We start from the raw sequence: 13,638 nt of genomic DNA on the forward strand, positions 1-13,638 counted from the left end.
CCCCACTCTGGGAGTCACTGATCTACATTATTTTATGGGGAATAAAGCCTGAGGTGTGCTGCTGCTCTTTATGGACTATGGACCTGATTCAGACCCGTTCGCTAGATGTGATCGCTCGCTCCCGGTGTATGCAAATTCAGCTAAGTAATGTCAAGGCATCCGCTCGCAGGACAAGTAATTAGCACGCCCACTATGTCTGGGCGAGCGATCAGTTTCTGTAAATATACGCCCACTAGCTCACGTCATCTCCAGGAAGTGTGTATAAACATTGGTACATCGAGGACCATCGGAAGGGATCGCAGCACTTGTGGTAGACTCTACCCACCGCAAGCACTGCGAACAGTTCCGTGTAAAAAATAACCAAGTGACGTGTACAATGACGCTTCTTTGCTAATTATGCACACCCACAAAACTCCGTTATGACGGCCAGACACGCCTGCGTTCACAGCACCACTCCCCCGTTCACAAGCACCTTCCCCTGTTACCATCCACAAACGGCGCTATCTGTCACTCAAAGAAGCGGCCAGTCTGTGTACTACGAGCGGTCGATTTCCCCTCGCAAATACTGGCTTGCGAATGCACACTGCGAATTATATGCATGCGCGCATTGCAAAACATTGCTCACTCCGAGCGATCGCTTGCTAGCGAACGGGTCTGAATCCGGCTCTATGTTTTCCATACTGTCGAATTTTATTTTTATTTTCATAAAGTAATAATTTAACCGTACATGCTGCTCCCTGATATATTCTAGGTTTGACTGCTATTTTATATAACTCACTTTCTACAGGTCAGCTGAATTCTCCACCCAGAGTGGCGGTTTAAGAGAAGAGGGGGCCAGTGTGCAGGTTCCAATCGGGCCCCTCCTCTCCGGCAGTGCAGTAGACTCTGGCATTTTCTACCGTGCATGCGTAGGTCTCCAGGAAAATGGCGCCTTTCCTAGCACCCCTCTACTGTGCATGCGCAAATCACCAGAGCGATAAGTATGCTTATATGGGTGCAGGGTGTGCACTGCAATCTTGTACCCATTATAGATATGTCAGTGTCTCCATTACGCTACCAGACAATGGCCCTCATTCAGAGGCGGTCGCAAGAAGCGAGCGCTCGCTCTGAATGAGGGCGAGCGCTTGACTTTTCAAGTGCGGCCTCCTGGTCGCTAGCTAAGCTGTGGGTTACCACCCACAGCTTTAGCGACCGACCAGGTTGATGGTCGCGATGGTCAACACCATCGTGACCATCGGGGCTTGCGAAGAGACCCTAAGGTTGGGTCTCGGCAACCGCAAGCCCCAGGGAGCTTCCTGCTCTGATCGAGCAGGAAGCTCCCCACTGACATCACTGCTGATGTCAGTGTGGCCGCCCACAAAACGGCAGGCGTTCCTTTTGTAGTGAGCTCCGGGGCAAGAGAATTTCTCTCTCGCTCCGGGGTTTGCGCACACGCATTGCAGCCGCCACGCATGAGCAGGGCCTAAACATCGACCCGGTTGCGAGTGCTTGCGACCGGGTCTAAATGAGGTCTACTGTCAGTAATGTATGTAATATGTGTTTTCCTTCCTCTACAAGACAGCAGAAAGTAAATCTAATTCACTTTAACATCTTCTAGCTATCATTTTGGGAATAGGATAATAAAAAATAAAATGTGTGGATTCCCAGTAAAGTAGACCTATAATTTATCATTAAATCTTTGCCGTTAATGCAGCAAATTAATATTTTGAATGTGGAGTGATGCTGAACCTGGGGCCTGATTCATTACGGATCTCAGCGGCGTACGCAGATCGGCCGTTGGTGCGTACTGCGCATGCGTGTGCACCGCAGTCCATGTGCGTGAGTTAGCTTTGCGATCGCACTGCGATCAGCTACGCAGGTAAGAATCCATCGCAGAGTGAGTGACAGGCTGTGAGCGTTTGCGGGTGGTGACGGGGGAGTGGTCATGGAATACAAACGTGCCTGTCCGTTTGAACGCCGTTACATGGGCGTGCATAAATTAGCCACTGCGATGGCATACGTAGCTTGAGTGCTCACTGTGTGCGACGAGGTTATCAATTTCTGAGTAAGATCAGAGCTGTTGCAATTGTGCATGAGGGGCCGATGTTACTCGATGTTCCTGATGTGCAGGAATGCAAGGTATTACGGATGTGAGATAGCGGTAGTGGGCGTCTCTATGCTGTCTATGCAGCGGCATTGTGATAGCATTCATTAGCATATTTTCACAGCGGGTCTGTGTGCGTAATCGCAGCTGCGATCACAATAGCAATCCGTTCTGAATCAGTCCCCTAATCCTAAACCCTATTTTTTTAAATCAGAGCAGCTGAGCCCTAAATTATTAAATCTGATCTATAATTTATCCCATGGAAGTGCTAGCACTTTATCCTGCACAATACAGTGTCATGAAATCAAGACTCAGAATCTACTGCTTGAATCCAAAGATCTTATCTGTCCAAACTCAAATCTTATGTTTTGGGAAAATCCTAATCTGAATCCTGGTGCGCGGTAATTCTTATGCTGCGTTATAAAACGTGTTGTTATAGAGTTTGGATGAATCACTTACTGTTTAACACCTCTTTCTTTAGCGTCTGGCAGGCTATGCCAGTAAATTGCAAAGGACATTTACATATGCATTCCCCATCAATCTGCACCACCATGCCACCGTTCTGACACGGCTGGCATTTACACACGCTATATTCATCAATATATTCTTCAGTGGCTCTCTCCAAGAACTTTGTCTTGTTATAGGCGTCTCGTAAATCAACTGGGATAAGGCTATAAATCGGTGAGAGCTGTGGAGATAGATAGAAAACAAAACTCTTCTGTAAGCAGGCACATAACAGAGTTCTCAAGTTTTTGGTCTCGATACCTTGGGTCAAACTGGCACAACAAGCAAATGTGGGAGTATAGAGAGGAACCAGATCTGATGAGGTCAGTAGTTCTCCAAAAAGCTTCTCTTTAAAAGTAAAAATAAACTAAACTGTTATTATAGAACAACTGGTACATGCAGACGGGCAACAATTCTCATTAATATATTGTAGCACACCTTTACCGCCCCTAGTTACAGGTAGAATACTCTAATTAGCTGTGTCTCCAACCAAGCTACAATATGTTCTAAGGCAGACATGTCAAACATTTTATGCGGCCCGACAGTGTGGGCCCAAATGCATATATTATGTGACCTAGCCCGCTCTTGTGACGGATCCAGAGGGAGGCGAATCAGGCGATAAGGGCGATCGCCCCGTGTATAGACAACCCAGGGCTAAACCTAGGCGATCACCTAGCGCCCGGCCGGACCCCTTTCACCAAGAAATCAATGCTCCCAGAGGAGCACTGCGCGAGATCCAGCCTGCACTCCCAGAGAGTCCAGCTGCAGGGCCGCTGTCTGCACAGTGCACTGTCATAGACTCAGATGTAGCAGGACACGCCCACTTTACCGCCGCGCTCATAGGTGCTGCTTTCAAAATCTCCCTGATATACTTTCAAAAGTAGGCAAGTATGCAAGCAGGCAGGTAGGGTGCTGGGTTATTCTCAATTACTCTGCATCTGCAATATAAATTGATTTATGTAATTTTTATGTTGTGCAATATGATATTAACTTTTACATTTTTAAAGTATGGGCTGCAAGTCAATGTTTGTTGGCCCCTAAGACCAAAGTGCTCAGTGAGATAATTTGAGCAAGCAGATGTCAGTGAGGCATAAGCAACTAGATATATACATATACTCCTTTCCTAAATACCTTGAGCATATTATTATTATTATTATACGGTTTTTCTTAATAATAAACCTTTCAAAATTGCATATAAGCCTATTTTTGTTCTTGCGGTCCTCACACTCTTAGGGCCTCATTCAGAGGCGGTCGGAGGATGCAAGCGGTCGCTCAGAAACTGGGCGGCCGCTTGCATCCTGACCGCCCGCATCTATTGCGGTCGTTAGGCTGTGGGTTAACACCCACAGCACTAACGACCGCTCTGGTGATGGTCGCCCTGACCATCGCGACCATCGGGGCTTATGACGAGACCCTAGGGTAGGGTCTCCCTTGTCGTGAGCCCCGGAGAGCTTCTGGCTCTGTCTGAGCCGGAAGCTCTCCACTGACATCACTAGTGACGTCAGTCTCCACTGACATCACTAGTGATGTCAGTGGGGCCGCCCCCAAACGGTAGGCGTTCCAATGGGAACGCCTCCGTTTGGGCTGCCACCCCCCCCCGGGCCGCCTTCCAAACGGGGCGAGCTGTCAATCAACATCGACAGCTCGCCCCCTTTGGATCGAGTCCCGCTACGACCGGTGCTGTCGGTCGTAGCGGGTCTCACGCATGCGCACGACGGCGCCGTCGTGCTCTGTGGGGGGCCATCGACCCGGTCCGAGCGCATCGGCGCTAACAACCGGGTCTGAATGACCCCCTTAGACCTTAAATATTCGGCCTGGTTGGGTTTTGAGTTTGTAATGCCTGTTCTAGGGTATCCAATATATTTCCCATGCCTGCTTGATTAAGCCCTATTTAATGTTATGTACCTCTTTACACTACTTACCAGATTTAGCAAATATAACAATTTTACAATCACAGGGGTACATTTATTAAGATTCATGTTTGGTAGAGATTAAACACGACCTGGTTCGCACGTACACGCTTGAGTTTTTCCACACCAACCTCGCAAATTTACTAAGATTCGTGTTTCACTTAATAGTGTTTTCTGATGGTGTGTGTGATCAAGTTTGCTACCCGTGTTCCCTGTGTCTGACTGCAGTCAGACACATCCGAACATGCAGCCTGCACACATCAGTGATACACGTGTAGACTGCATGTGTGTATTGTGTATAAAAAAAGGTGTCGAACATAGGAGGGAAAAAACATTGTGGGTTCCTCCCCCAAGACCATAACCAGCACTGGGCTCTTCAAGCCGGGACTGGTTCAAAGAATACTGGTGACAAAAAATGTAGGGGTTACCTTTTGTTTTGTTACCACGGGTGCATCTATTAAGGACGCAGCCCACTGAGAAAATAATTCAGCATCAATTTCTTGAGTTTTCTTAGACAGTTGATCATCTAGAATTGTTGCAAAATCTATTTTTCCTCCTTCCACAAATGAGATGGTCTTCTCGATTATTCCAGAAGTGTTTTTCCCATCTGTAACAAACATGACAAATATTTATTGTCGCAACATGATGAAGAAGTAACGCCAATATCATTCTATTCTACAAGGTACAATAAGAAAATGCTTTCTGTATGACATTCCAGCATGCTCTGCCACAGTTTTGCTGTTAGGGCATGCTAAAACTGTGACAGGGCATGCTGGGATATGTAGTTCCACAGAAACTGGAGTGCCAAAGATTGTCTACCTCTGCTTTATGACATGGCCTGTCTGATATCTCTCATTCAATTTATAGTTATGCTGATCTGCAACTAGAGCTATGTCTACACTAAGTACTAATGAGCATATTAGGTTCTACTGCATACAGGATCGCAAGGGTGAAGACACATAAGTCTAGTCTGACTAGAGCAGGTAACCTACTGGTGTCATTAGTGTCACTGGTAACCAGGGCCGGCCCTAGGTCTACTATAGTTGCACACAGTGCTAGAAATTTTGGAGTTCCCCCCCAAACTATATTTATAACTAGCTGAAGTACTCTGCATTGCCCGGGTTTAAATCTTTAAGTTATTAAGTTAGGCATCCCAGAACAATTGCCACCCCTCTGTGAAGTTTTCCTCCAAATACATCCAGTGGGAGGCCCAGAACAGACTCCCCAGGTCAAAGTTCTGCCCAGCGTACACCAATGGGTGGTCCGACCGGAACCTAATCTTCAAGTTATTAAGTTAGGCATCCCAGACGAACTGCAACCCCTCTGTGAAATATTCATCCAAATCCATCCAGTGGAAGGCCCAAAACCGGCTCCCTGGGTCAAAGTTCTGCCCAGCATACAGCAACAAGGATGTCCGACTGGGACCTCCTCCCCCTAGTATGTCTTCTTGGATCCAATGTTACCTGTCTGTGAAGTTTTCATCCAAATTATGTGATATTGTCCAAATCCATCCAGTGGAAGGTCCAGAACAGGCTCACTGTGTAAAGTTCTGTCCGGCACACTCAGCCATGAGGTTCGACTGGGACCCCAACCACTCCATTAGGCCTCCCAAACCAATTGCCACCCCTCTGTGAAGTTTTTATCCAAATCCTTTCAGTGGTAGGCCCAGAGCAGTGCCCAGCGTGCCCAACTGGGACCCTTCTCCCCTTAAACCTGGCTAGGATCCAACTGGACCACCTCGCGTTGGTTTCAACCCAATCGGGGCAGGGGTGTCTGAATGCATAACCGGACAAACAAACAAATTAATTTTATATATCATTTTATATATAAGATTAATAATTTTATTATTAAGAGAAACATAAGGCATTTCCATATGGCTGTCATATATTAAACACCTAGGGGTATATTTACTAAATTGAGAGTTTTTGGAAGTGGAGATGTTGCCCATAGCAACCAATAAGATTCTATCTATTATCTTCTAGAAGGTGCTAGTTAGATGTTAAGTAGAATCTGATTGGTTGCTATGGGCAACATCTCCACTTCTAAAAACTCTCACTTTAGTAAATGTACCCCCTAGTATGGGTATGTCTAAGTTTGGTTTGGCAACTGTTAATATATTGCGGTGTGTGTTAAGTTATGGCCAGTTCCAGTTAGCAAAAATAGTTTTTCTAGTAGTTTCTGTGTAGGGGAGGTCTCTTGGGTTTTGAACATTCCCGTCCGCCCATCTCATTGTTGGCTGCTGTGTAGTGACGTTCTTTCTTTCTTCACCACCATTATTTTCCTCTTCACATCCTATTATTATTTAAATAAAGCTGACCCTTTTCTCCACCAATAAATCTCTGTGGTTTTATCCATTTAGTTTAAGTTTTGGTTTATTAACACCTGCATAAACCTTAGACAGACATAAGATGATAGGTAGTTTATATTAGTGATGAGCGGGTTCGGTTCTCAGAGAACTGAACCCACCTGAATTTGCAAATCCGAGCCTAGATCCGAGTCGGCTCGGGTTTTCCTGCCTGACTCAGATCTCAAAACGAGGCAAAACGTCATCATCCCACTGTGGGATTCTCAGGGGTTTTGGATTGTATAAAAGTTCCCCGCGATCATCGCCATTTTCATAAAGGCTGTGAAGAGGAAGGAGGGGGCTGTGATTGCGGTGCTGTTGCTGTGCATAGGGGCTGACTACTGTTGTCACTTGTCAGGGGCTGGCTGCTTAATGGCCATACTACATAAGGGCTGGCTGTTGTCCATAGGGGCTGGCTACTGTTGTCACTTGTCAGGGGCTGGCTGCTTAATGTCCATAGGGGCTGGCTGTTGTCCATAGGGGCTGGCTGGCTGTTGCCCTGTCCATGGGGGCTGGCTAGCTGTTGTCCATAGGCGCTGGATGGCTGTGCTGCTGTGTTGTCCAGGGGGTGCTGCCTGTGTCATTTATCAAGGGGCTGCTGCCTCCTTCAGGGATGCTCTCCCCCCTAAAAAATAATAATAAATAAATAAAAGTGTTTTTTTTCTTTGTGTGTGCGTGCGCGTTAGCCACACTTATCAGCAATGTAGCTGGACAGGGGTGCTGCCTGTGTTGTTTATTCGGGGCTGCTGCCTCGTTCAGGGGGTGCTCTGCCAGGGTGTGAAAAAAAAGGTTTTTTTTTCTACGTGTGTGTGCGTGCATTAACCACACTATACAGCTAGGTAGCTGCACAGGGGAGCTGCATGTGTCATTTATCAAGGGGCTGCTGCCTCGTTCAGGGTTGCTCTCCCCCCAAGTGCCAAAAAAAAATAAAAAGAAATCAAAGTGTTTTCTTTTCTTTGTGTGTGTGCACATTAGCAACACTTATCAGCAACGTAGCAGTGCAGGAGTGCTGCCTGTGTCATTTATCAAGGGTTGCTGCCTCGTTCAAGTGTGAAAAATATATATTAAGTGTTTTTTTTTTCTGTGTGTGCGCGTGCGTTAGCCACAGTTATCAACAACGTAGCTGCGCCAAGAATGCTGCCTGTGTTGTTTATCAATGGGCTGCTGTGTCCATCCAGGGGTTGCTGTGTCCATCCAGGGGCAGTGGCTGCTGTGTCCATCCAGGAGCAGTGGCTGCTGTGTCCATCCAGGGGCAGGGGCTGCAGGGGTGTATTCGTAAAAAATATTGTCACACTGTAAGTGCAAAACTCAGTGTATTCATAAAAAATATTAACACTGTTAGTGGATACGCAGTGTATTCGTAAAAAAAATGGTCACACTGTAAGTGGTAGCGCAGTGTGTTATTCTTTTCTTATTCATAAAAAACTCTTGTGACACTGTAAGTGGAAACTTCACAATTTTACAATTTAATAACACAAAGTTAGCAATAAAAAAGGCAACTTTTCACTTCTTTCCTCAATCCTGAATAAATGATTAGTCTACACGCCGACTAGAAGACCCCAACAAAGTGGCAAATACAAATAATGTGAATTATATATTAAACATAATGACATCACAAACGCCTCAGCTGAGATTTGCATAAACATTTTCAAAAGGTGAAAATAGAGGATATGGTTTAAAAAATGGAATAAAGCAGCTAAAACTGCGTACTCTGATTATAGTGTCCCTTTCCCTACCCATGGCCCCCTACCTGAATTTCATCGAGTCAGAGGGGCAACTCCATGCAACTGTATTCCAGAGTGCAGCTGCTCCTCCTGTAGCCCAGGTCAGAAGATGTGTAGGGGGTGTGGTGATATGGACTAAAATGGAGCTCATATCCACTAAAGTGGACAATGAATCCCCAATCTAACAGGGAGCACAGCTGTAATTTATACACAACACAGTTTGGGATGACGATATAGGCTTGGGTGCTGGTAGAATTTTGGGTGATGTACATATCATCTTCTTCACACAATAATAATTAGTCTCCGCTGGAATCCACCATTACAGGGGCAGTAAAGGTCTTTCTCGTAGAATTTATAATTAATTTTGATAGACATCATTTCCACATTTTGGGGAAGTAGTCTCAAGCCGATCACTGACAAGGTTCTCAGCTGTGCTTAAAACTCTTTCTGAGTACACACTGGAGGGTGGGCAGCTCAAGGAAAGCAAAGCCAGTTTGTGCAAGTGCCTCCAAATTGCCTTTTTTTCCTGCCAGTAGTCAAACGGACTGTCTGACATGCCTATTTGGATGCTATCATTAACATTTTTTAAATAGTCCTCAACCATTCTTTGAATGGTGACCGTATCACCGGTAGAGGTGTCATTAATTGTCGGAAATTCTTAGTCTGACCCGACCAGATGTCTAAACTTGATTGTGTTGGCTCAACTGCATCACCAGTGGGTGTTTTTAAAGTTTAGTTTTTTCTGAACAGTTGCACTTGCTGTAGAAACTGAAGAAGTAGCCATCGCTGTATCACATGCCACTTGAGCTGACAATTTGCTTATCAACAGTTCTTTACATCTCTTCAGATCTGTGTCCGTTGGGAAGACGAAACAATGTCTTCATCCCTTCTGGGATGAAAATCCACTCCCATCAGCAGGCATGGCATGGCACTCAAGAATTCTCAAGAAAGACACAACGTAAGACTTAAACCTTGAATCTGAAATGTTGCATTTGCTGCTCTGTTCCGCTTGTCCACATATCTGCCCTGGTTAAGTGGACAGTGGGTACAACGGCAGTTTGAAGACCACTGACTAACTATGTTTTTTTAATGTCCCTGTACAGGTTGGGAAATGCTTTTCATGTGGAAGCTTTGAAAAGGATTATTTAACAGTCAATTGTTTTGGAAAGCAGTAGCACTCTTCCTGGTCCCCTTCTGGGATAAAAATCCACTCCTAGCAGCAGAAGCAGTTGCAAGATTCTCACGAAAGATACAACGTAAGACCTTAAATCTTGAATCTTGCGCTTGTCCACATATCTGTGCTGGTTAAGTGGCAGTTTGGAGGCTACTAACTAACTATGGGCCTGATTCAGAGCCGGACGCTATTTGCGCTCGCTCGTTCAGAAAAAAGGGGTGGCTATTCAAATGAACCGTTCGCTCTTTGCGGTCTGTTCACGCCTCTAGGTCTGAACGAGCGTACAAAACATGCGGTCGTTTTTTGGAAAACTACGCCCCCTGGCCGCACGCATCCTACGTCATGTCCGCTATTTATTAGATTAATCGAGTACATCGACCAGCGTATGAACTGCTCGCTATTCTTGTGGTTGGTTTTTCCTACCGCAATCTTGCGAGCAGTTCTGACTATAAAATAACCCAGTGACGTGGTCAATGACGCTGCTGTATTATGCACACCCATAAAACGCCCGTTTTGACCTTTAAGCACGCCTGCGTTCTGATCTCCACTCCCCGTTTTCAAGCACCTTCCCCTGTTACCACCCACATACGCCTCCTCCTGTCACTCAAAATAGCAGGCATTCGCTATTTAGCGAACAAACGATTTTCGGCCGCACTAACTGGTTCGCGCATGCGTATTAAGATCCGTACGCATGCGCAGTTGTGCAAACATCGCTCTGTAAGAACGAGCAGCCGATTCCGAGCGGCTCTGAATCAGGCCCCATGTTTTTATAATGTCCCTGTACAGGTTGGAAAATGTTTTTTCATGTGGAAGCTTTGCAAATGATTATTTAACAGTCAATTGTTTTGGAAGGCACTACTAGAAGTCTTCCTGGTCCCCTTCTGGGATGAAAAAAATCCACTCCCAGCAGCAGGCATGTCACTCAAGGATTCTTCTGGGGCAAGGACTGATGTGAATTAGTAAAAAAAAAATTGTAAATGCTTCCATTACTCCCCTCACCTTCTCCCTCATAAATTTACTTTAATTTAATTTAATTAAATTTACTACCAATCAACCATTCTGAAGGGTACACACGGTCAGATTTTCTGGAAGATATGAACGATAACGATTGTAAAAATCATTACATCGTTCATATCGTTGACATGTTTGGCATGCATCAATGAATGATGCGTGTGCCCGCATGTCAGATAACGATATCTGAAATTGACTGTTTGCAGTCAGAGAGACGGCTTGCCCGTCGCTCACCGGGTCTCGCGCATGCGCACGATGGAGCAGCCTCCGTCATGCACATGCGCATTTGGGAAACATCGACCTGCTTGCGAGTGTACAGCGCTCGCGAGCGGGTCTGAGTGAGACCCACAATGGCCCCACAGTAAAAAAATAAAACACCTTGGCCCCCACAGGAAAAAAAATTAAGCACATTGATCCCACAGGCAAAAAAAAAATCAAACTCATTGTCCCCGATACGGAAAAAAACCCACGTTGGCCATCACATTTGCCCTAATTGGAAAACAAACACATTGGCTCCCACAGGAAAAAAATAAAATACATATTAGATGCCGCAGCTTCCTACAGAAGACTGACCTGTCAGTAGCACTGCAGAGAAGAGCTCTCAGTCCCTCCCTCAGCAACGGCACCTGCTGCGGAAGTGAAGCATCAGTGACTAAGGGCTCTATTTATTAACATTATTTTGACTAAAATAAAGTGAAAAAGGGTGTTTTCACACTCTTTTCACATTATTTTAGTATCACCTACAGTTACTAAAGGGCAATTGGAGTAGAATTCTTAAAATTCTACTCCAACCCCTAAGTATCACTTATTTTTAGTAATCAGTTCGCATTCCCCATAACTGTAATGGGAAATGTGATCTGACCAAAGTTACTAAAAGTAAATGTGAAAAAAATATCGGGGAAAGCCCTGTGATAATAACGCCCTGGAGGTGGCGTTATCCAGGGTCTCCCCCGGTTACCGGACTCCTGCCCTGCTCTAACGGGGAGAGCAGAGCCGGGAGTCTGTCCCAGTAATCAGCTGTGTGGTCTAAACAGACTGCAAGCTGATTACTGTAAAAAAAAGAAAAAAAAATTGGTAAAAAAAAAATGTACTTACCTGACTCCAGGGACCGGTCAGCTGGTCTCCCATAGTGCACTGCTGCCCGGTCATCAGGTGATCAGGTCCCAGTGCAGTATGGGAGATCACCTGACCGGAGGCATGGAGAGCATCACCGGAGGCCCAGATCATGCAGGTAAGTGTAATTAAGGGAGGGGGGGGGTCGCGGTGGTCCGCAATCGTGGGGGGCAGGGTTTAGCACCGGGGGGTGGGGTTTAGCGCCGGGGTGGGGGTAGCAGCGGCGGCCGGTCGGTGCATGTGCGGGCACTTTGTCACAGTATTTTTTGCGAAAATACCGTGATAAGCCTCCGAATGGGATTCGCAGGGACAGAGAGCCTGATTTAGAGCCGCTCGTAAGCGGCCGCTCGTTCGCTCCGAGCGATGTTCGCACATCTGTGCATGCGTATGGGTTGTAATGCGCATGCGCCAACCAGTCAGTGCGGTCGGAAATCGTGTGCTCGCAAAATAGCGAGTGCCTGCTAATTTGAGTGACAGAATGAGGCGTTTGTGGGTGGTAACAGGGGAAGGTGCTTGAAAACGGGGAGTGGAGATCAGAACGCAGACGTGCCAAACGGTCAAAACGGGCGTTTTAAGGGTGTGCATAATCAACAAAGCAGCGTCATCGACCACGTCACTTGGTTGTCTTTTAGCCTGAACCACAAGTACTGCGAGCAGTTCATACGCCTTTCGATGTACTCGATTAATCTAATAAATAGCGGAGATGACGTATGATGCGAACGGCCAAGGGGCGTCTTTACAAAATAACGAGCGCATGTTTAGTTCGCTCGCTCAGACATAGAGGCGTCAACATACCGCAAAGAGCGAGCGCTCAATTTAAATAGCCAGCCCCTTTTTCTGAACGAGCGTCCGCAAATAGTGTCCGGCTCTGAATCAGGCCCAGAGCTTTATCGCAAGCTCTGTCCCTGCAAGGGATTTGTAGTAAATCCCTGTGATATTGCCTGAATTCGCAATGCGAATTCAGTCGTTAATATCACACTACAATCTGCATTCAATATGCGGATTGTAGTAAATAGAGCCCTAAGTCACTGCATGCAGAGCACTGTGCGGACTGGATGGCATACGGTTGCTTGACTAATGATATCACACGGCCGCATCATCATAAGTCAAAGCCCGGGCCATGTCTGAGCCACCCTGGAAGAGCTCAGCGTTTCCCATGCCTGAAGTTAGGACTGGTGGTGCTGCTGGTGGCTGGTGCTGTAGTTGCCACTAGTCTTGATCAGTCCAGGACCCCGGCAGTGCCCCCCCATTTGGCCGCTCAGTAGGAACTGCCCCGCTGGTAACTGTTAAAGTAGCCTAGACCTTTAAACATCCTCCAGCACTTACTGTACATTCGGCCTAATTCAGAGATGTACGCAAACCCGAAGGTTTGCGCACATCTCAGGAGCCCTGGCAGCGTGAAAACACCAGTCATCCATTGTAACCTGAGGGTTACTCAGATGCCGATGTTCACGCAGATGATCCGCTGCTGCGTCTTTGGAAACATCTTCGGATCACAAAAGGGTGTCTTTCTACTATAGACACCTCCTGATGTTTTTACATACAGTATTTTCGCACAGCAGCTGCGTCCATCACTGACAGACATTGGAGACAACTTTTTTAAATTATTGTCGGTGCTCAATTACATCCACCATATAACTCATACATTTTATGCACAGACATGATGGTGGGCAGCAGGGCTGCCTTCAGAAACTGTGGGGCCCGGGACTGACAAAATAGGCAAAGCCCCCCCCCCCCGCTTGACCTCCCCACCTTCCCTCCTTTCCCCGCCACTA

At 46.4% G+C, this 13,638-nt stretch overlaps 1 protein-coding gene across 1 annotated transcript in view; it reads right to left on the reverse strand.

Moving 5' to 3' along the window:
• The window catches only part of LOC148478880 (complement component C9-like), a 68,332-nt gene that overhangs the window by 3,670 nt on the left and 51,024 nt on the right, over nucleotides 1–13,638 (reverse strand). The window contains exons 9-10 of the mRNA XM_088455251.1: nucleotides 4,926–5,104; nucleotides 2,543–2,771 (exon numbers count right to left, since the gene is read on the reverse strand). Of these exons, the coding sequence (XP_088311377.1) occupies nucleotides 2,543–2,771; nucleotides 4,926–5,104 (408 nt within the window). The remainder of the gene's footprint in view (nucleotides 1–2,542; nucleotides 2,772–4,925; nucleotides 5,105–13,638) is intronic.

The sequence above is a fragment of the Taudactylus pleione genome, unplaced genomic scaffold, assembly GCF_031769625.1.
Source record: "Taudactylus pleione unplaced genomic scaffold, aTauple2 ptg000647l, whole genome shotgun sequence".
Lineage (NCBI taxonomy): Eukaryota > Metazoa > Chordata > Amphibia > Anura > Myobatrachidae > Taudactylus > Taudactylus pleione.